This window comes from Acanthaster planci, linkage group LG08, assembly GCF_054643075.1.
Source record: "Acanthaster planci isolate LZ-2023a linkage group LG08, COTS_SCS, whole genome shotgun sequence".
Classification (NCBI taxonomy): domain Eukaryota; kingdom Metazoa; phylum Echinodermata; class Asteroidea; order Valvatida; family Acanthasteridae; genus Acanthaster; species Acanthaster planci.
This window is the reverse complement of record NC_141784.1, coordinates 8,561,539-8,584,729: the sequence shown is the minus strand read 5'-3', so window position 1 is coordinate 8,584,729 and position 23,191 is coordinate 8,561,539. Positions and strand designations below refer to the sequence as shown.

The window sequence follows — 23,191 nt, the reverse complement described above, 5'->3', positions numbered from 1 at the left end:
GTAAGGTGCAAATAAAATTTCTTTGGTGATGGTCAACACAGAAATCAAAACATCATTCTATAAAAAAATAGGAAATGAGGCATGTCATTTTATTCAGTGAGAAAGCATTTATTGAAGTACTCAAGGACCCCACTAAACACCAAAGCACAGTTGACAATGTACAAACAAAACAGTATTTTTGGTGACGTACATTTCTCCACAAGTCAGCCTTAAAGTTGTAAACCGCAAGCCAATATGAGACACATTAAGGCAAACAAATCAGAGCACTGGATGGAGCTAGATTTCAATATTGCTGCCCTTCACCACCTAGATGTCAAATTTTTTTGCCGACAATAGTACAGCTGTATGTGCCTCACGACCATAGAGCTATATTTAAAAACTAGAGCGCTGACTCATGTACAAAAGTGATGCCTGCTGGGCACATCCATGTTTGTGCACAAACCTATGGAAAACTCACAGAGCTATACATAGCTCTATGGGAAACATTTTGTACGGCTTTTATACGGCTTTTTGCATATCTGCGTCTGTATTCTAAAACAATACGTCAACAACAAATGAACAAGCAGTAAATGAGCATGCGCGTGTTTGCTGCAGATAATTTTGCCGTGACTATTTAAATCGGATTTTAGCGGTACCTGATGCGCGTTGCATTTAGCACACATAATTCGATATCCATTGTCTCTGATTTGGAATGTTCTACAAGCACGCACATGGATTCAAAATAAATGTCTGCGCCCAGGATGGCATTAAATTTTCTCCAAGCGGAGAATGAGAAGTTAGCGCTCTAGTAATTCAATACAGGTCTATTGCTCACAACTCCGAACACTTATTAAGAGTACATATTTACATAGAAGTCTGTTAACCACACTTAGTGTTCACCAGTCTTATGTTTTGTTATGGTTAGGTATGTTATGCAGTATTTTACAGGAAAGCTGCGGGCAGGATGACTTCACCGTTTGCTCGCTGACAAGAGTAGTCTCCAATGGAAACACTGTATGTGAATTCTACTTGGCTATGCGATTCAGCAAGTGTTCTTAATGTGAGACTCGATACATTCAATACTGTCTGCTGGTTGAAAAGAACCCTTAACCAGTGAATCAGACGGGCTTGGGTGGTACCTATACACCCCTAGTGCCATGTATCCAGTGCTCACATACTCAGTACATGTCCCTGCATTTGTAAAATTACTTGGACATGCCCCACTGTAGGCACACAAGAACGTGTGCTTGTAGACAGTGTTACTGTGGTCATAAGGGGAGATCTTTGTGGATCGTTGGTCTACGGGGAGCAAATGTACGAGTCATGTTACTCAAATTGGTGCATTCTCATTTTGGGCACACCTTCCCATGATGCCCTACAAGCAGTGAAGTAACCTCTGACCCATCTGTTGCATTTCTATTCGGTTCGTAAGTGACTTTGTCACAAAGACGGACGCGCCACGATTTGCAGGCTCCCATCAGACAATCGCTGAAGTTCATGTTAACTTCCGGTTCCATGTTAACGACGATCAATGCATGTAACTCTATGTGCAGTGCATGTGCAGTAGGCATGGTTTAAACTGAAGTGACGTCACACTTACGAACCGAATACATACATGTATATGTTCCATGTGATATCCAGGGCTCATAATGGAAAATAAACTTGTACTGACAGACTCGCAGGATTAAGCTGTCTGCACCTGTCTTCACACAGTAATTACACATTGTCTGGTACCACCCCTTGAAACATGTTTTTCCAGTCAGTAATGCTTTGAAGAAAAGAAAACAGTCAGGAAGTTCTGAAAATACAGAATTACGCATAGTTAAACACAAAAGAGTACCTTGGATTGGCAAGCACATTTGGCAGGTGGCGCACTGTGAAAAATGTAATTTTCGTTCCACTGTTTTTTTTTAGTCTGTAATTGCCACTTTCAGTCCTAGGCTTCTTATAGGTGAAGTCAGATACCTTCAAATCCCAATTGTATGATGTACAATTTGAGTGTGGCCCTGTGATTTGCCCAAAGCAGTTTAGTTTACATAATCTGTATAGGCAAGGTCTGTTTTGCATGCAATTGATGCATATGAATTTACTTTCGTGGTATTTAAATCAATGAAGTGGACAAACTCATGTTGAATCTATCATTTCAATATTAGATGGAATTTTATACGTAAAATGAGTTGTATTTGAATGAAATTTCGAACCCAGTCTGGCATTTTGCTCATCATTCTTGAAATAAATGTGAAAAAAAAAGGTGTGAACAAGTTTTCTTTTCCATTAAAAATTTAAGATGCTTGACAAACGAAAGGTGTTCACAAAAGTAACAGAAAGGAACACGTTAACAAAAGAATTCGTCAGTTTTGATGTGACTGTCTAATAACAGTTGTCTTCATTTCTTCGGAGGGCTTCGCTTGTTGCCGGTGGGTCCTTTGCTGTCACCAGCCTGGATGTCTTTGCTCCCCGCGGGACTAGACCGCCTTCCACCTGGACTGGTCTTACCCTTCCCTGGACTCACCTTACTGCTGGTTGGGCTAACTTTATTCTCACTTGGGCTAGTGTCATTCACACCTGGGCTTCTTTTTTTGCCATTTGGGCTTGTGCCATTTGGGCTGGCTTTACTCGCCCTGGGGCTCCCACTGCCCTTCCTGGCTTTGTTCCTATTTGGGCTGGGCTTGTTCCCACTTGGGCTACTGGTGCTCGGGCTCGCGCTGGCCTTGTTCCCATCCAGGCTGGTTTTGCTATCCCCATTTGGGCTGCCCCTGGCACTTGCCGGACTGTTCTTGCTGGAGGGACTCGACTTCTCTGTAGCCATTTTCCCTTTGGAAGGTTTGCTGCTGGGTGTAGACACCTGCTTGTTGTCGGGTGTGGCTGGCTGTTTATCATCGGGTGTGGCTGGTTTCTCTTGCTCCTCGTGATCCTCAAAACATTCTTCCTCCTGGATAAAGTCCAAAATGTGACTGTTATCCTCCAAACACATGACGACCCTATGATGGGGTGGTCTTTGGCTGTCGTTATGACTCCTCTCCAACATCAGAGGCACAGTTTCTTGTCATTATGTTTAGTAATACAAGTTGTGAGTGGACACATAGAGACATTCCCTATCAAAATGTGGTGGTCAAGTCAACTTCAAAGAAAACTCAAAGATTACCCCCCAAAGTTGTCAACTAAAGTAATGCCATCAATGCAGTACTTTGGATATGTAGACAATGATTTCCAGCAGGTGGTTTAGGGGCACTATGATGAAGATGAACTGATGGTCCTATTTGTGACAGTGCTTATTAAGCCTCCACAATAATGGTCAAATATCTTCACCAACATTTTAAAATACCCCGCTCCTTTCTACAGATCTGTTGCACCCAGTGTCTCATCTCCCACCACCAATCTCTCATATCATGCTGTGTCTAAAGAGAGTTTACAAATTCTAATTCTGTCTTTAGCTTTGACTGATTCCCCCCTCCCTGAGCCCCCCCCCCCAAGTCTCCAATTTCTGGTCAGGACCTGTCTCCAAAAGTGGTGCAATGATGCAGCTTCTTTTTTTTTTTACCCTCACTTTTTTCTGGAAGTAATGTACGTATAACGTGGGATGTCGATTGTGACTGCATGTGCACGTAATGCCAGCTTTCTGTTGGAACATTTTCTGTAAATAAAAACGTGCAACCGGAAGGCAATTTTCCTTGTGATTATTTATGTACTGGTGTCCCATTACAGTATCTAACTGTATGCTGTTGGCTCAAAGAAGATTGAACATGGTAGGCCTGCAGGTAGTTTGGATGTCGCAGATGAAGCCTGGAAAGAAGACAAAGCTGAGCTTTGGAAAACACCTGATGAAACATTTGTGGCTAGAGTCCGTTTCTGTCATTATCACACAGCGAATAGGCCACTGTCGCTGACAACAATTCCTGTAAAGACGTTTGTTTCCAGCCCCATTGCAAAACTCCTTGGGAGCAAATCTACTTGGAAGTCGGGCTTACCGTTGACGAGCCAGTATCGCAGTCTGTGCAGTACCACATGTAACCAAACTTCTTGGGGTATTTCTTGCAGGGTGGATCCAAGCAGCCCAGATGGTAACACTTCCTACACTGGTCACACCTGAGAAGAAACCAACGCAAAGGGAGGATGCTTATGTGTCCAAACTTATCTCACGGTGGGAGGGAAATGTGGGCCCTGAGAGGGAAATGGTGAATCACGGCAATAACTGGGACTTTGGGAGGAACTGCAGTATTTGAGCTTTAAATCTTAACTTTGAACTTGGAGATTTATATGTTGCACACTTGATGTAACACAGTGTTTCTAAACCAGGACTGTTCCTGTTTCACATTAACCATTTAAAAAATTCATTACTTCATTTACTGGACGTTTACACCCACATGAATGACTGTCTAATGGCCACTCTAGTCTGACAGGCGACATCTATTGATGCCCGAGTATTTCAACCAGGCCTGCCACCTTGTAAAAAGAGCCCAGATTGTGTAGTGTTACTTTTAGTTTCTTTTTTTCCCCGAACTAGCCCAGTGCGCTGCTTTCAGTACAGGCCAGATTGGTGTGCAAGGGTATTGTATCTCTCATCACTGGAGTGCTTTTGTTCTCGGTGGTAATCTGCTTGCGCTGAATGCCACAAATAGTGGTATAATCGTTCAAAACAACGACGGATGTCCTAGGCTATTGACAACTGAAAAAATGTTGGCAATTCCAAGCAGCTCGGTCTTTAGTTCCGAGTACGGTCTTTTGTTACAAGGCCCAGCTCTTTTGTCCCATTTCGGGCACCCAGGCTATGTGTACAAACCCAAGGTACCCAAAACCGGGCTCCCTGGTGCGAAGTGGTTAAGATCTTTTTGTGAGAAGGCCTTAAGTTCTTACAGTGTTCCTAAATGGGGAACACTTAAAGTTAGACAGCAACCATATCCAAGTTAAGTTGGAACAAGAGATGGCATATTTTTACATGGCAAAAAATCCTTTCATGGGAACAGCTGAGCACGCATAGAGATGTATGCACATTTGGTGTGAGACGCGCTGAACACCTACAACCAATTTAAGTTTGAGTGTATTGCCTTCATGTGTGTGCTGGGAGTATATGCATATTTGGTATGAGACGCGCTGAGCACCTGCAACCAATTTAAGTTTGAGTGTATTGCCTTCATGTGTGTGCTGGGAGTATATGCACATTTGGTATGAGACGCGCTGAGCACCTACAACCAATTTAAGTTTGAGTGTATTGCCTTCATGTGTGTGCTGGGAGTATATGCACATTTGGTATGAGACGCGCTGAGCACCTACAACCAATTTAAGTTTGAGTGTATTGCCTTCATGTGTGTGCTGGGAGTATATGCACATTTGGTATGAGACGCGCTGAGCACCTACAACCAATTTAAGTTTGAGTGTATTGCCTTCATGTGTGTGCACATGCTATCCACTATCGGCAGGGGCCATTGCAAATGACCATTGATAACATTATCACTGTCACCAGATTCATTTAATAAGCATTCCCATTTCAGCATGTCCACTCTCACATCATTCTCATTTTGCCTGGTAAAGCAGCAGAAAATCCTGTGTCAAAATGTAGAGTGGTTCAACGTATGCAAAATGTGCTAAGCATATACAATGTCTGCTTGAGAAAAAATACAGGATACCAGCCAAAAGTGTATCAACTTTACATTTGTTGTGACCAGCTCTCTTCTGATTTTCCCTCAGCAAATAAAATCTGTTAACCAATATTCCCTTCTCAGCAGCTCTCTGAAATTGGGCCAAGGATGTATTTCTTAGAGTTTTCAGATGAATTATGGAACTAAGGCAAGAGTACGGAAGTCACCTGACAATGCTGTTACAGTCGCCCTCTTTGTTGCATTTGACGCAAGTCCCCTTTGCCTCTCTGACTGGAAGCTTGCGTTGGGTCGTCCGCTCGCGTTTTGCTTTTGGCGTCTCATTCTGTCAAATCAAGTAACAGTGCAATTTAGTATGAGACTAATAAGATACTTACACACGCGGGCTTTGTTCATCATTTTATCCTCCTAATCCTCTTATCTCATCACTGTTAACATGGCTAGATAATGCACTATCCGGGCAATTCAAAAACACAGAAATCCATAGCTCTGTCTGTCTCTTGGCCAGTGGTCTCACCTCAGCATTGACTGAGGTACCACATTCTTCTTCGCCCTCCTCCTTGGTCACTTTCAGTTTCCGTTTCAGTCCCCTCCGGCCTTTCCGCTTCCCCCTGGAGGCCACCTGAGGGTTTTGGGAAAGAAAAAAATTGCTCCATTTAAGGGGAAAAAACACCAAAATGGTCAATGAAAGTGGCAAACATTACAATCCTGAAATGGGGGAAATTCTCTTGCATAACACTACATCAGCAATGCATCAGAGTTGCTAACTCCTTGCAGATTACTTAGTACAAAAAAATGCCATCTCTAAACTACTTTTACTGGTCCAATAAAAAAATAACCACCTTGTGAAACTGGACTTGAAATATTAGTTTTACATCAAATCAAGAGCTTGCATTCCAAACATGGGGATTCTCAAGACACAAAACCCTGGGACATGCACAGCTATTAAGGATCAGGCAATTCAGATTGGGGCTCTTTTGTTGACACTTGCTGGACAGGCCATTCTCAACCACCTGTTCCTGGACAGGTCTCTGTCCTCTCTCACATCTGTTCCTGGACAGGTCTCTTTCCTCTCTCCCACCTGTTCCTGGACAGATCTCTTTCCTCTCTCTCGCACCTGTCCCTGGACAGGTCTCTTTCCTCTCTCTCGCACCTGTCCCTGGACAGGTCTCTTTCCTCTCTCTCGCACCTGTCCCTGGAAAGGTCTCTTTCCTCTCTCTCGCACCTGTCCCTGGACAGGTCTCTTTCCTCTCTCTCGCACCTGTTCCTGGACAGGTCTCTTTCCTCTCTCTCGCACCTGTCCCTGGACAGGTCTCTTTCCTCTCTCTCGCACCTGTTCCTGGACAGGTCTCTTTCCTCTCTCTCGCACCTGTTCCTGGACAGTCTCTCTCCTCTCTCGCACCTGTTCCTGGACAGGTCTCTTTCCTCTCTCTCCCACCTGTTCCTGGACAGGTCTCTTTCCTCTCTCCCACCTGTCCCTGGACAGGTCTCTTTCCTCTCTCGCACCTGTTCCTGGACAGGTCTCTTTCCTCTCTCCCACCTGTCCCTGGACAGGTCTCTTTCCTCTCTCTCGCACCTGTTCCTGGACAGGTCTCTTTCCTCTCTCTCGCACCTGTCCCTGGACAGGTCTCTTTCCTCTCTCGCACCTGTTCCTGGACAGGTCTCTTTCCTCTCTCGCACCTGTTCCTGGACAGGTCTCTTTCCTCTCTCCCACCTGTTCCTGGACAGGTCTCTTTCCTCTCTCCCACCTGTCCCTGGACAGGTCTCTTTCCTCTCTCCCACCTGTCCCTGGACAGGTCTCTTTCCTCTCTCGCACCTGTTCCTGGACAGGTCTCTTTCCTCTCTCGCACCTGTTCCTGGACAGGTCTCTTTCCTCTCTCGCACCTGTTCCTGGACAGGTCTCTTTCCTCTCTCGCACCTGTTCCTGGACAGGTCTCTTTCCTCTCTCGCACCTGTTCCTGGACAGGTCTCTTTCCTCTCTCGCACCTGTTCCTGGACAGGTCTCCCCACTAACTGTTCCTGGACAGGTCTCTTTCCTCTCTCTCGCACCTGTTCCTGGACAGGTCTCCCCACAAACTGTTCGTGGGCAGGTCTCTGTCCTCTCTCACACCTGTTCCTGGACAGGTCTCTTTCCTCTCTCGCACCTGTCCCTGGACAGGTCTCTTTCCTCTCCCACCTGTTCCTGGACAGTCTCTCTCCTCTCTCGCACCTGTTCCTGGACAGGTCTCCCCACTAACTGTTCGTGGGCAGGTCTCTGTCCTCTCTCACACCTGTTCCTGGACAGGTCTCTCCCCCCACCCAATTTCTGGACAGGTCTCTCCCTACCTTCTTCTGACCGCCTTTGCCGTCCACGGGAGGGGTGAATTTATTGGGTTCTCGGATGACTCGTCGCTTACGCCTGCCTGCCTCATCCCCTTCCTCGCCTTCTACAGTCTCAGCCATGGAGGTATCACTGGAAGACGAGACGCACTCAGAGCACTGCCTGTTGAGAGAAAGAGGAAAACGCTGATGATTATGAAAGTGCTTTGCTTTAAAATGACGCATGTTGTTGTGGAATCCAAATTCCAGTTTAACTTAGAACTCAAACACAACTCAACTCTATATGTGAAGCTAATTTCACAGGACTGCTAAGTATAGAAAGCATTTACTTATAAAACAATGGTTACCGCTAACAAGATATTTGCACTGCAAACATCCTGTGACCAGTTTTCAGCTGCTTTCAGTATTTTCGGCCTAGCAATTTAATGAATTTGGCCCTGGCATTATAGATAAAAAAAATCCAAACTTTATCAGCCACTGAAGTAACCTGAAGGTTTGAGCGAATCGAGAAAAGACTGACACTGGGCCAAGTCTGAACTTGGGCCATGTCAAGAAATTGGGCTAAATCTGAAACTGGGCCAAGGGGTGAAGTCTGAAGTTGAGCCCCTGCCTGACACTGGTCTAAGGTTGAGTATATCTCCTCATCCCCACCCCGCCACCAATCTACAACCAGCTCTTACCATCCGCTGAAGGCAGTCTTCTTAGGCATTCGGCTCAGTGGTGGGTCCAGACAGCCCAGATGGTAGTGCTTCTTGCAGGTATCACAGAGGGCCAGTTGGTGCTGGTCTGTGGACTGTTTGCATATACCACAACTATGGGATGAAGAGAAATTTTCAGCATGAATTCACCTTGACTTTTTTCCCATATGTCATCATTTTCAATACAGTGATGGTAATTTACACCCAAAGAAAACGTGACCAAAAGTTACAGCAAGTTACGTGAGGAAAAGTTGGTACTTGGATACATCCCTTATGTTCCAATTCAGTGACTCGTGTTCACATCCCAGCCAGCCAGGGCAAACATGTGCATCAGGTTTTCAATCCTTGCCTTGTTCCAATGACTTTCTCTGGACACTTTCTCCTCCCTAAGAAACCAAATCCATTCCTTCCTCCCCCCGCCAATTTCTTCAGGGTTGTACAAGCTAGGAAATAATTGGATCTTTCAAGGAGTCCTTGCTTTTAGCTGACAAAGGGCACGCTAAGCAGAAGATTAATAAAAAGAAAAATGAAGATAATGCATCTCTTACGAGTGAATGACGGCGGGCGATTTGGGCCCTTCTTTCTTGGGTGGGATCTTCTTAGCCCACGGGCTCTTGATGGCTTCGGGCATGGGTTGTTTCTTGAGACCCATGCCGACCAACATCTTCCATAGCGACTGACCCTCCATCCTTTGCTTGGCGGTGCTGATGCGGAGGGACTCCACCTCACTTGTAAGCTGACGGAGGGGAGGCATTGTTTATTGATGTTTACTTTACAGAGGGAAATTAGAAACCAACGCCGAGAATTCCACTCATGAGGTAAGTTGTTTGACCACTTGCCGATGGTATTATTTTTGGCCACAAAGTTTGACTTTTGAAAAAGTTGAGATATAACGGCTAACTTCTCAAGCACAGGCACACAGCACAAATTCACAAGAGTCATTTGAACAGTAACAGTACAAGATTTACTCAAACAACCTCATATTTTTGTAACACTCTACAACACGCCTACAAGGCGATATTTGCTATCACAATAGGTCGTGCACAGCAGCCAAGTTCATGTTCAATACACAGTCTGCCTGGACAGACTTCTCAGGCTTTGTGTACATTACAAAACAGACCAGGAATTAGTGTATCTAGACATCAGGTGGGAGTGAGTTGTGGCACACTTGACCTTTTAACCTGTTTTAGCTGCGACTACGTATGGACAGCCACATCAGGTTGAAATATTCGCCAGTGCCACTTGGTTAGGTTGTAGTCCTTGCAAAATGCTCAACCGGATCATGTTGTGTATGTTTTTAGAGGTTAAAGGTCAGATATCTACCTCAAGCAAATGCCTGTCAAGGCCCAAACATTTGGAGGTATATGTCCGATCAATTTATTGATCCTTTTTTATGGTTTTTATTAACAAATAGGCTGAGTTGTTTTTGATATCTGGGGGAGACGAGGACATGAATATGCCAGTTTTCATGTAAGCGTTAATCATCAATAAAGATTTGAGTGATCTGTCTTGAGATTCTCTTAGACTATATTTTGGCCGAGTATTTCTGAAACTTTCTACCTTGTCATAGAGACCTCTCAGTGTCACCTGTTCCCCCTGCAGACGCTCATTGACTCTCATAGATTCAGCCAGTCTGTTCTTCAGATTGGACATCCGCACATCGCGGTCTGCAAGACAAAACACGGGCTAGTCGAAACAATAACTATAGTTAACCACAGTTTTATTCACGTTGCCTGAACGATCGATGGTCAGACTGGTTAAAAATCTGGAACCAGACCCTGAGGCGTAGTTGTACTCCTGGATAACAATTGCTGATTTCGTTTATCGTTACGTAGGGCACCACTGTTATAACACAAGTGAACAGGGATCTAACCATATATGTAGCTCACATCCAAACATGCCCAAGGTAATCTGCAAGTGACCAAAATGACGACAAATCAATAAGAGCAATTGTGATAGTGGCGATATTCATGAAGGACAGAGCATTTAGAGCAGAGGAGGGGGAGACTCAGACGGACAAGGCCAACAAAGTCTTAGTAGTGCCACACCTTTCGCTGGATTTTCAAGGGCAAAGCAAGATACCGAAGCACTGGGGAAGTTAGGGTGTCTATTCAGTCCACAGTTTGCTAAGTCACAGCAAAGCCATAAACCACTGACCGAGATAGTAGTTGACGAACTCGCTGGTGAACGCTGGCGGTATGTGCCACTTTCTGCGCACCTCGCTGATCTCCTTGACCTGGGCTTGGTGTGGGGACTCCGTGTTGATTCCTAGGAGTTCGGCCTTCTTCATCAAGTGACGGGTGGCCGAGGGGCTGGTGGTCAGCAGACGAGGGACCTGGGATGAGATGGACGGTGTTAACATTGAGTAATCACAAGAGCTCAAAGCTTCCAAAATAATCCTGAGTACTCCGGTTTCAATGTGACCCACAAGGTTTTTACTAATTAATTCATTACTGTTCACCCATTGTTAGTACTGTAATTGATGTTAGGGCTGTTGAAAAATACCACTGAAGGGCTTGCCAAGCATTTGACTACAGGAATCAGAAGGGATGTTTACACTAAGGGCCATCTCTCTCACTTACTGCACTGTTGGAGGTTAGAGCTCACAAACCAAAAAGGCCTAGAGAGGTAGGGTTGATAAGTGCATGATGACTCTCACCCTTCTCAGATATTTCCAAATCCGCTGAGAGGAAGTTGGAAGATTTTATAGGACAAGGTTTAAGAGCCCAGCTACTAAAACTTCATTTGAAGCTTGATGCTTATGGAAAGTTGAAGAACAAATAACGCGTCATTGGTTTTTTCCAAAGTGCAGGCCTTTCACTGAGAGTTCCTTGCAACTGTCCGGGGGAGTGTTACTGCCTATCCCCCCACCAACCTTCTCCGTCGGGACCCAGGGACTGGGCTTCTTGACCCGGGACTCCTTGTACTTCTCCTGCCAGCGCTTCAGCTTCTCAGTGATGCGCTCCTGGGCGATGGGGTCATCTGGCTTGCGCTCTTGGAAGATCTTGAGCTGCGACTGCATGGCTAGGTAGTTCTGCCGGCGGTGGCGCATGCTGGACTTCTCCACGTGCAGTTTGCAGTAGGCATAGAACGGGTCGGCAATGTCCTGAGGAGATACATTATATGACAACATGCCAGATCAAGATGCCTGCATAAATCATTCAATACAGACTCATTTTACACATATTTATGGAAAGGAAGAAATACCCCTTTTTATTTGAGCTATACAACTCTTTTTAAGGGTCCTTCCACAACTCTTTGTAATAAACAATTTTTAATTTACTTCTTCTGGAGACGCTTCTGACAAGATTCCTTCACGCTGACCACTGCAAGAGAGAGACAAACATTGGAAAACATGAAAAAAGTAACATCTCCCTTGAACTGCAATATACGCGATTGATTTATTATATTTCAACAAAATCTGTCAGCTTTTCATGTATCAAGTGTGCTCTTTGGGAAGTTTGACACAAATTCAGAAAGGCAAGTCTTGTGAGTAACTGAGGGGCAATTAATGTATTCAATGCAACAAGCATATAAATTTCATTACTGGACATGTTTACAAGATCTTTGACTTCGTGTACTAACTACGTCATGGCCTACTTCCAAGCACCATGCACTGGTACAAACATATCACATGTGCATCACATGTAACCACTTTTGGTTGACTGCACATGCCCATTGTATTTTCCCGTGTATATCCCATTTTCCACTTTCAGCTGAATGGCACAAACAATTATCTGCCCTCACATGAAACTACCCTTTCAGCTAAATACACAACCAACCAATCAGGTGTTTCCTCGCATATTACCATTTTTCCACTTTCAGCTGAATGTGCACAAACCCATTGTGTGTCCTCAGAAGATAACAATGTACCCGAGCAATTTTTCCCCATTTACCCCAACAGTTTTTGCATTGTTACTGCTGAGAGGGCCAGACGGAGACAGAGTCCATCACTAACCATGTGACGTGAAAGTAGTTCCGGCACATGCCGGCATCACAGGAAATGCAGATGCCAGTACGGCTGAAGCGTTCATCCTCACAATAAACGCACGTCTGCCAATAAAAAAAGTAACAAGTATTTCAAAGACTGTCTCTCAGACTGTTAACTATTCATTTTCAAAACACAGATGGGCTCGGGACCCTATAGCACAACATCCACACAGCCAAAGATAACCCAGGCTAGTATAACTCAAAGGCATAAAGGGCTACAACGAGCTTACCCTGACACCCCATTTCCCTGTCGGCATCTCGGACAGAGTGACCCAGCGTAGTTTCTCTACGTCAGCAAACGCAACTCCCGGAACGTACAGCGCGCACACCACGTGAACCCACCTAGGACCAAGACATTTGTGAAACGGATTAAAATAATGGACAAAAGAATTTTCATTCAGGGATTCTCAAATAATTTGTAAAACTGATTTTAGTTTTGCATGGCAGATGGTCATTGCTTGTCTGCAGTAACTCCATAATCGTAAGTACAGCTGACCCCAAATAAAGGTAACATGGACATTTCTGGGCCGAATCATGGGCTTCGTACAGCTCAAAGTTCTTCCAGTTGGCTTTCTTTCCTCTCCTTATGCCTTCAAATTTCAAACTGCTTACTTTTTCTGAGCCGATGACAGTTCTTACAGTTACATTCAACATGAGAAAAACTTTTCTGTGTTGGGAGGCGCTGGTTCCACCAACGTTCAAAAGCCCTGAGCTACTAACCTTCCGGCATCGGTCTCTTTGAAGATTCCTCCAGAGTTTGGGCACAGCTCACAGGTCTGAGGAGAAAAGAGAGCAAGTTGAACAACTGACCACACCATGTACAAAGTTAATTCAGTTACATTACCAAACAAATGAGGTCAGCCTTAGACTTGTCTCCAGGTAGCTAACTGAAATTAAAATTTCACTGTAAACAGGATGCTTCATTAAGTTGGCATGACATACAGGGTCGGAAATGCCAGCTTTGCAGGTGTCACAGAACCAGGGCTCAGTGGAGCTTGCTGTCTGAATGCTGCTGGTAGAATCACCGTCTGATAGGATTTCACCATAGCAACCTGGAGTACCAGCACAAAACAAAGAACAGTTAGACCATGACATCACAGACAGGGGATTTCTGCATCAGTGTGATATCATTCACGGTAGGAACTGTATACATGCTTCTCTTTAAGAACTTGTTAGAAAATGATGGGACTTGGGGCTTGGATGGGACTTGAACCTCAAACCTCCAACTTACTGGTGCTAAAGCAGATGTCTAGCGTGCTGGGAAAGCTCGGACAATATTCCGAGGTACAAAGAACCCTGAAAGGTGCAGTACCCCACAAAGTTTCATAATCAGACAACTAGCATTGCACACGACTTCTACGGATCTCATAGTTAATCATTCAGTCAAAAGAACAGTTTGCTTCCTCGTAGCAATCGCAAAAAGCACTTTGTGTGGTCGGTAATAACTTTGCTGAATCTTCTAAAGGAACACCTCCAGTGCTTACCCAGTAATGTACACTTTGCAGAAATGAATCATCCATAATTCCTCAGTTTTTTTCCTTTCTGTTTTTTTTTAATTTGTGGGGTGGGGGCTATTCACACGTACTAGTACATCCTCCAAGAACATCCAACTACACTGTAGGTAATCTCTCATCCACGATTATTTGCGAGAATACCATTCCAGCCACACACACCACAGCCTTACCTTCATGGACACCAATTCCACAGCTGTCGCATTCCACTATCTCATCGCTGTCGATGCTGTCAGTGAAAAAAAAAAATGCTGATCTGCTTGTTTGTATCAATATATGGAATGTAAAGATCTAAATTGATAAACATTGTGGCACTTTCCACTTCAAGAATTCTTAATTCACTACAGTGCCTCCAAGAGACTTCTCCCAGTCTTTCCAAATAAAGAAATCTCAATTTGGTCAGATCATACCCACTCTATTCCACATGAACGCTCACCCATACTTGTTTTGTCATTGTGGGGACTACACATGTTGACATATAGATGTGGATGTGGGGACAGATAAGTTATGCGGACAAAATTTTGTCCCCATGGCACGGTCAAAAATTTCCCAACAAAAGAAATTGTCCACTCACAGCAGTGAAGGCCTACCCACTTCCACACGAAACGTGTCACCTGTAAAATCCAGATGCCAAGTCTCTGTACTGTAGTTCACAGTATCCTGAACAGACAGGTGCTTACCTGACTTCTCCTAAGCATACTGCACATATTAGCATCTTGAGTTTTGCTGATGGCTTTTCACCGGAACCAGTCTAAGGGAAACACACCAACAGGAGTGACATACATTTACATTATTGCATATTCTCTATTCCTAACACACATTTTGGCAACTGTGCCCAAGTATAATTTTGAGCACAAAGTTATGAAATAAGTTTCCTTCGTTAAATGTGCTGGAACAGCATGTGATTTTCAAAAGTCTTAAGCTTTTAAAGGATTAAAGTCAAGGTTGTCACTTCCCTTTCATTTTTATGTAAATAATGCATTCTGTACAAGAACTTCTGCAAATGCTAGTCAATGACCCAAGAAGTTGAGAATTGCCAAGCCTTGACAAAAGTGGAATAGCCTTCTCTCAACCAACCACAAGACACCCAGTCTCAAGTCAAGTGAGTCACATGCCTAGCCTTTATCATCTATACAGATTTCATGCTACATAATAGGCCAATCACGATACCTACAAAGGATGGAGTTTTTGGAGGCTGTAGCAGAAAAAGGGTAGCCCATAATGTGAATTATCACTTTAAGCGTTACAAAAAAATCACAAGAAAGTTTTCAAAATAAAAACATAAGGGTCTCCTGATGGAGTGACTGCGGTGCTGCACGCATCTGATCTTGATTTAGAGCTACATGTACAACTAGGTACAATGCTGGTTGCACCGGCAGATGCTGTCACAATGATGTGATGACATACAGACAAAGCCATGGTAGAATTCTCAGGCCCCACATAGGATCTCACCTTGTCCATGCCTTTCATGCTGCTCACCCTGGCCTTGGAGATGAGCTCCCCGATGCTGAGCTTCTTCCCGCTGTCCGAGTCGGACATCCCCTGGCCGGAATCTTCCTCCCCCTCCTCGTCGTCATCTTCGTTGTCTTCGTCGTCGAATTCTCGGTCTCCTTCCGTGCTCCCGTCCTCCTCCATCTCGGCGGCAGATCCTGCTGAATCTACAACCGCACATGTTGAAATGAACAATAATGTCTTTATTTCAGGCAACAAGTCCATGTCATCTCTTTGGCTAGCGGTTCTGGAGTTGAAGCAAAATGCAATCAACCAGCTGGGTCCTATACACGTTCCTAAACAACCTCAGTTCCAGCTTGATGGTGTACAGCTTGACGCTGCCATTTTTCTAGGTGCAAATGGCTATTCATAAATACCTCAGACAGTTTCCCTATTCAACATCGTGCAACTTGACCATGTATTGACATTTGATAATGCCTGCTGAGAAGCGATAATGCCCGCTGCTTAAATCACACGCTGGCGCCTGGATATGAGACAGTTTAATCGATTCTAATTGGGTAATAGTCTGTGTGCATGTGGCTTGCCATGCTGAGCTGATTGGGCAATTTGCATAAGGAATGTTCAATAAAATGGACGGGGGTGTTTGGGAAAATGAAAGTAAAATTCTGGAACAAAATCGTTGGAAATGCATCATATAGTGACTTCTCTTGACTCTCTAACTAAAAACGTATTTATGAATGGGAATAAATTTATGCTTGGTCGGTCTTAAATGCACATTTAAGAATGAGCATGCACATATTTATTTCCTAAATCAAATACAACTACATCTGCCCCCACAGGTATCCATTTGTAACTACTCCTGCATGGAGAGACGTACATGTAAGCAGGGGTAAAGTGTCTTGCCTAAGACCAGGTGCACATAGGTCATAAAAGGAACCACATTGGAATTTGTTGGCAGATTTGCAATAACTCAGGTATTTGGAATCTACTCAAATGTTCCATTGTCCATCACAGTCCATGAAATCCAAGGCTTGATGGATGAAACCTATGAAAGCCATCCAGGTGCCATGTGCAGTTTGCATGATGGAATAAAGTCATCCTTACAAGCTGCATCCACAGTGCTCCTACATGCATGACATGTGCAAAACCCCTCTAAAGACGCCCATTGGTCTTTGAAGGAGACGAGGGCATTATGGTTTAAAGGTAAGCAGCCCAAGGGCTGAGTGGGGTTGCAGTTTGTCAGCTTATGCATGATAATCACTGGTTCTGCTTACCTGGGTCTTCGTGTTCGTTAATTTCAAAGTCGCTGTCATTCTCACTGTCGCTGAGACCAAAATCTAGCTGTATCAGGTGGCGCTCAACAGGCTTGACGCGACGCTTCTTAGGATCTCGCTTATCTGCACATTCAAGAGGAACACTAAAATGAATTTGGCTCTGGGCCTTAAAAGGTTTACAGACACTGAAATAGCAATGACAATAGACGTCGCTGAACCCGTGATGCACACGTGTAGATGGGAAATGAAAATTTTGAAGCATTCTTTTGTTTGACAAATTATGAAGACTTGCCACAGGAAAAAAAGCCTTTGTAAAATTCTCTCACTTGCAGATACGTATACCTGGATGTTCTATATTTTAATTTTCATGGACAGACTGTTTAAATGTCTGCTTTCACTACAGAACATTACTAAACATGTTCCCTTACTAGCAAAGAGAGAAATTTACTGATATTCTCAGCATCTGCTTACTACACCCCTGTAAGTAATTTTCAATTGAAAGCTGCAAATATTATACTGTTACTCAATTGGCCAACCAATCAATATATTGAGTATTTGGTTACATTTTTGTTTGATTAATTGAAAACCATTTTGTGAGGATATAGACTTCTCTTTTCAGATGGTGAAAGAGAATGGCCCAAAGTATTCAAATCTCACACATTACTAACGTACATGTAGCTGTGCAGTATACTTAGGTTAGATTTCACAAAAAGTCGCTTAGCTGCACAGTGGTTTAATTATGTTAAATTTCTTGGACGAGGACGATTTAACATATTTTATGATGGCTGTTTCTTAGCAATATTACAGCAGTCATCAGACAGTTGTGGAATTACCTTCGGCTACCATTTTGTAGAAGTTTGTGTATTTTTTCATTGGAAACAGACAAAATATGTGGAAGTTCTCTCACATCCAAACAAATGTTTATTACCTTCTAAATCAAAGTTTTCATTTTTCATATAAGCTTGGTTAAGTTCAGCAATGATGAGCCCTGACCGAACCTTGTCAAATCATTCATTTTCGCTTTGTTCGGTACAACTTACGCCACCTAAAATGATAAGTTATGCAATATTAATTGGGGGGTGCAGACTTACGCAGTGCATAAGTTTCATGAAATTTCTCTTTATTTGTTGCGCAACGTACGCAATAAAATGTGGCGTAAGTGATGTTACGCCGTTGTACCCCAAAACTGTGTGGTTCGTTGTTTGCCATGCTCCTACATTTGTGGGAATGCAGCGGACAACAAACCAAACAGTTCGTAGGAGCGGGCTTCATAGGACCCCTTAGTTCTGGGGGTAAGTCATGGGAAACCAGTGTGGCAGTAAGCCACAAAAAACTCCATTTCAGTATTTTTCACTATTTTCCCAAACCCACTCATCAACTCACAAATGGCTGCACTGACAACAAGAAAATGTATAAAATGAGCCCATTTTTTTAAAACAAAAAAGGTTCATGCATGCATTAATTGAAAAAGAAGTGCGCCCTCTACTGCCATCGTATTAAAAAATTTTGATCATTCATGCATCCTAAACCAACAGCCCGATGGCCCGTCTGTACAAGGAACTTACACATTGCTTCATACAAAAAGTCAACGTCCTCCCCACCTCCTCCTTTTTGTTCATTTTTTACCTCTTCGGCCATAATCAATCTTCCAGAAAAGAGAAATATCTGGTCAAGTAAAACTCAGCCAAGCCAGAAACCTAGCCAGAGGCCCCCTATACTTTTTTACTTTCCTAGTGGGTATATCCTCGTGAGTATAACGTGTAGTTTGAACAACCCTGGCGCAAAATTCCGGAAATTTTAAATATTTTCACATGAATTCACAATATTGTGTAATTTAATTTCGATTAAAGAATTTTTCAAAGTTGTAAAACTGCTATCATTTTAATCAGCACCGTGTACGGCTAACTTTTAAAAATTTCTTGATTAATTTAAATGAACCTAAAGGGTAATATCCTCTGTTGGGCACCAACTATGGTGTCTGTCCCAACTATAGTTCGGACGATTGCTACAGTTCGGTCAACCCGATACTTGTTGGCCATGCCAAAGAATGCGCGCCAACGTCATTTCGTTTTCTTGTTTCGCTACGGGTGAAATGCCACACTTTAGGTGAATTCTGTTGGCTGCGAGCCGCAAAAACTTGTTGGAGCCTGTTGAGAAATTTTCGAGCCAGCCCAATTGAGTAGCGCAGTTGCGACCGTCCCAATTGTAATTGGGTCTATGCTTTAGTTGGGCATGACATCGCCATTTAGGCCTTGAGTTTGAGTACAATTTTTGTGAAGGTTTGTCGGTCATTGATTTCGTCTTGTTTAGACGCCTAAGCAAAAGTCGCAACCATGATGCAGGGATTAACAATGAAGTCACTACGAAGTCACTATTCAGTAAGTGTTAACTGTTATGTTTAATAGTTCTTTGATCTTTCAAAATTTAGAGACATTTTTACTAAAATAAATGCTCTAGGCAGCTAGGCATGTTAGGGCCTAGGCTAGTCACTTCGCCCCATTTTCACGTCGCCTCTAACCGTACCACTTTGCCCCATTCCCACTTCGCCTCATCCCCACTTTGCCTGACCGTGCTCGAGTGTGTTATGACTTTTGCAAGCTTCTTCAAAAAGTGGTCGAGAGAGAGGAATTCCACAAACGACACTGAGTTATACATGACCATAGGAAACTGTAAATTAAGCCTCCTTCATTTGTCCTTTTGCTGTAACCGTAAAAAAACAGTCAAAAATTGCTTCCACTTGATTTCTCCTAGTACACGGACACATATGGGAAATTTGACCGGTTTTGACTGATAGGACAACTGTGTCAGGAGAACTTAAAACCAAAAAAAGAGGGTGTGGCTTTTGGATACAAAAGAGGGTGTCTTTGCTTCTACCTCTTTCTCAATCTCCTCTCTTCTTTTCTTCTTCAGTTGCCAGTCTATCTCTCTTTCCTTGACATCACCACCTCTTTTTCACAAGGCTCTTCTAGGCTGGGGTTTGAACCTCTTTCACTTCTTGATTTTCAACTCCTCAGTTTACACCGCTTTGCCAAGCAGGTTGTTGCAGGAAGAGGTCGATTTATTTTAGTTAACGTAAAAAGAAAAACCTGCTTATCTCTTAACCATAAACATATTCCTTTCTGGCCAATTTACTCATTTCCAAGCACAATGTCGGATCCTTAAATTAACAAGAAATCAACAAAGACAGCTCGCTTAGCCACCTACATGTACATGTATTTATGTGCACAATGGTAGATGCCCTGAAAGCTGTCAGTTTGCTCCCACTCCTGTATGCACAAGAGATGGATCAAACTGGTTGATTGCCACTACGTGGTGAACTCTTCCTCACTAATATCTACTATTAACAGACACGTCTTTCTATTTCTAAACTTATTGATATTTGTGATACTCAGAAATTGTCGTGGTCCAACAAGTTATTCTTCTCCCTTTTCTAGAAGGCATCTCCTGATGCAAGCACACCGGAGCACTACATGCATCTGACAAGAAGTCTCTTTAAAACAAATCTGTCTGTACATATACATTTACATGTACTTCAGAAACTCCTGACCATGAAATTATCACGCTGTGCACTGTGTGTGCACACTAGGTCAAACATACTTTCCATGGAGATCTGCAAAGCATGCCTTCCGTGTGTTCACCAGCCTTGTCTCATTCATTGCAGTTGATTCCACTGTTCATCTCAGTGGGAGCTGGATCTGTGTTTGCCGCTTACTATCTCGCCCGACTTGCTCTGAAGAACCCCGATGCGACGTAAGTGTATCAGCGTACTACTGTAATGTGACTTGGTTACAGGACAATGAAACTGTTATCCGGGATTGCTACAGGAACACTCCACCGTGAGAATATATAACTCAATGTAGAAATGACAGGTTGTGTGACAGGTACATGTACATGTACATCCAGCAACGCATGCATGTAACAACCTATAACTGTTACCAATGAAATATATGCCAAAGCCTGATATACATGTACCGTATCTCCCAAGAAGCTTCACATAGTCTTAAAAAAAAAAGAGTGTGCCAGAAACTTTTATTTGCACAGATTTTTGTATAGGTTGACATTTTTGGGACATAAAATCGGATGTACATGTAATAAAAAAAGTTGTACCCGTATAAAGTGTCATCCAGTTTGCCCTGACATTGTAAGACTGTACCATAAGTGTATTGGCAAGTTTGTTCTTGTTTTCCTACATCACTCAGAAATAATCAGCCATAAAACTGGAATATTTCTACTTATAGGTGGGACAAGAAGAATAACCCATACCCTTGGACAAGGATCAAGCCAAATGAGAACATAAAGGTAAAAACAGAACAATGAAAACACAAGTTCTGGGGTTTTTACTGTTCACCAACATTATCAGTACTTACATCACCAACGTACTGCCGATGAGTTTCGGGTTAAATGACTGACACTTTTGTTGTTCTCATGGCTGTTTATAACAGATGTCGCATGTTGCCGACCTGTTAATGTACGCATGTAATCAAGTATAGAATAAACATACCATCAAGCTGTTGTAACCTTTTCACAGACTCACCCATGCTTTTTGTAAAAGTGAACCTTGACAGTTTGAATATACTTGTAATAGCTTTGTATTATTTTTCCTTCAGTTCTATGCCCCAGGAGGTATAGACTTTGCCAAGCTGAAGTCAAACCGACCTGAACTCTAAGACATCTGGCCACCCACCCCTCGCGACTCAACGATATGAAAGAGCAATATTTCGATGAGCCTGCCAACGGGAGATGGCAGATGCCGTGAAAAAAAAATTTAAGGATTTGTACAAAGAAATAATTTGTTTGACTAATAATAATGAGCTCTTAAGAATGGTTTGTGTTAGAGAAGTTTAATTTTGGTTTTGATTTTCAGTTTTGTGCTGTAAAGTTTTACAATTAGACATTGTACAAGAACATCATCAAAATACAATGAAGTTAATTGGTATAATGCCCCCACATCCTCCAATATTTAACCTCAGGGCCAAAGTTCACAGAGCTGCGAAGTGCATATTGTGCTGGGCAAAGATTTGCGTAGCGAAAGGTGGTGATGCTGGTGACCAGCCAAAATGTCATGCATTCTGTATACAGTATTTCCTGTGACGGGTTCCCAGCTGATGTTTGCTCTTCACATAAATTGGCTAGCTTCTGCTTAGCAGCTCTGTCAAATTAGGCCCTGATCACTTTGACTTAATCCAGTTGACAGAGGCCCGATGATAGGCTTTTTAAAGGAGAAAGAACACTTTATCAGCATTTATTGCAAGTGTTGGGGTTTAGATGGAAGCAAGATGTCTCCTAATGCATGTACTTCCTCAAACCTTCTGATACAGCATGCACAATCTGCAACCCACTGTAGAATGTGTTCTGAGAGTATTTCTCTGCTCGTAATGATCTGTGCTATTTACAAAGCAATATGGATTGTTCTTTGAATCTGACAAGGTGTTAGGATGGATATTTCAAAAGCATCAAAATGTGGAAATCACTCCACAAAAGATTAGTATTAGTCAACTTTCTTAGAAGCATATCCAGTTTAAATTTCACCCACAAAGATATGCTGACAAAACACATTACCTGTGACAGAAAAGTGATAGACACAGATGTTACAATTTCCATATGAAGTATTTTAGGTTTATTTTTTATTTCAAAGTTGTTGTTTTTTTAATCCGAGCGCACAAACATTTCTCTACAGGGCTGAAGTCCTTCTGTGAAGATTATGCAGTCTTCCTCTCAACAGTATTCGCTTCACCCAGTTTTCCCGCGGAAGTATTTTTATAATATGCTGCAGAAAATTGTTCTCAGTATTTCAGAAAATTGCACAAATACGTGGATTCCATGTACCTGAGTCCTTCCCCCACAGGGTCAAATTAAACAGTGTAATTTAACGCACAAGCTTACATTGGATATCAAAGCAGAACTACACACTTTTTTTGAAAGGGATTTTTCTCTCCAGAACAAATGAACAACCTGACCCTTCTATGACCATCAAATCATAACTCCTGCATGCATGTTAATGACCCAAGTTCTTGAACTTAGTGCAGAGTGTACCGTAGACTTTGACACAGACTGATGTTGAAATAAATTTGAAGAGCCAGTCATTTTAGTTGTACATGTATTTGTATGTTTGCAGATCTTTTCTCGGTGTCAACTGAATATTGAATTCAGCGGATGATATTTACCAGTGTCATAGTCGAGACCATCACAGAGCCATGCACAAGACCATTCATGAGTTTTGTGTGAACAGTGACAAAGGAATGCTTGTGTTGCAGTTCATTTGAATAGCTTGTGACTTGAATTTAGACTGGAGGTCTTGTGTTGGTCCTGTGTAGTCCTGTGAAGGCCTAAAGTCGTCTACACTACAGCACTGATATTTACCTTCAGTGCCACAA

The 23,191-nt window shown here is 43.0% G+C and overlaps 2 protein-coding genes across 3 annotated transcripts; one reads left to right on the top strand and one right to left on the bottom strand.

Moving 5' to 3' along the window:
• Positions 1-87: 87 nt before the first annotated feature.
• Positions 88-18,544, bottom strand: phf14 (PHD finger protein 14). 2 transcript variants are annotated; one of them, XM_022249890.2, is made up of 20 exons: positions 18,383-18,544; positions 16,818-16,940; positions 15,544-15,749; positions 14,772-14,842; positions 14,265-14,320; positions 13,523-13,632; positions 13,301-13,356; positions 12,811-12,922; positions 12,549-12,643; positions 11,874-11,916; positions 11,466-11,696; positions 10,748-10,925; positions 10,151-10,257; positions 9,139-9,326; positions 8,573-8,704; positions 7,899-8,055; positions 6,091-6,195; positions 5,783-5,898; positions 3,948-4,065; positions 88-2,911 (listed from the first exon to the last, which is right to left on the bottom strand). In XM_022249890.2, exons 1-20 carry the CDS (start codon positions 18,453-18,455, stop codon positions 2,366-2,368), a joined length of 2,823 nt encoding a protein of 940 aa, XP_022105582.2. In that variant the 5' UTR covers positions 18,456-18,544; the 3' UTR covers positions 88-2,365. The 2 variants fall into 2 exon arrangements, with proteins under 2 accessions (XP_022105582.2, XP_022105583.2); XM_022249891.2 differs by having other exon boundaries at positions 18,444-18,544.
• A 490-nt stretch (positions 18,545-19,034) lies between these two features.
• LOC110987306 (cytochrome c oxidase subunit FA4-like) lies at positions 19,035-22,911 on the top strand. Its single transcript, XM_022249919.2, has 4 exons — positions 19,035-19,195; positions 20,479-20,567; positions 21,056-21,116; positions 21,425-22,911. Exons 1-4 carry the CDS (start codon positions 19,151-19,153, stop codon positions 21,482-21,484), a joined length of 255 nt encoding a protein of 84 aa, XP_022105611.1. The 5' UTR covers positions 19,035-19,150; the 3' UTR covers positions 21,485-22,911.
• The last annotated feature ends 280 nt before the right edge of the window (positions 22,912-23,191 follow it).

Coding starts and splice junctions, on each gene's coding strand:
- LOC110987306 (XM_022249919.2), top strand. CDS start 19,151: ATGATGCAGGGATTAACAATGAAGTCACTACGAAGTCACTATTCA. Junction 20,568..21,055: donor CTGAAGAACCCCGATGCGAC/GTAAGTGTATCA, acceptor TTCTACTTATAG/GTGGGACAAGAAGAATAACC. Junction 21,117..21,424: donor AGCCAAATGAGAACATAAAG/GTAAAAACAGAA, acceptor TTTTTCCTTCAG/TTCTATGCCCCAGGAGGTAT.
- phf14 (XM_022249890.2), bottom strand. CDS start 18,455: ATGGCCGAAGAGGTAAAAAATGAACAAAAAGGAGGAGGTGGGGAGGAC. Junction 9,327..10,150: donor TGAGAGGTCTCTATGACAAG/GTAGAAAGTTTC, acceptor CCCCTCCGTCAG/CTTACAAGTGAGGTGGAGTC. Junction 4,066..5,782: donor GACTGTAACAGCATTGTCAG/GTGACTTCCGTA, acceptor GTTTCTTCTCAG/GTGTGACCAGTGTAGGAAGT.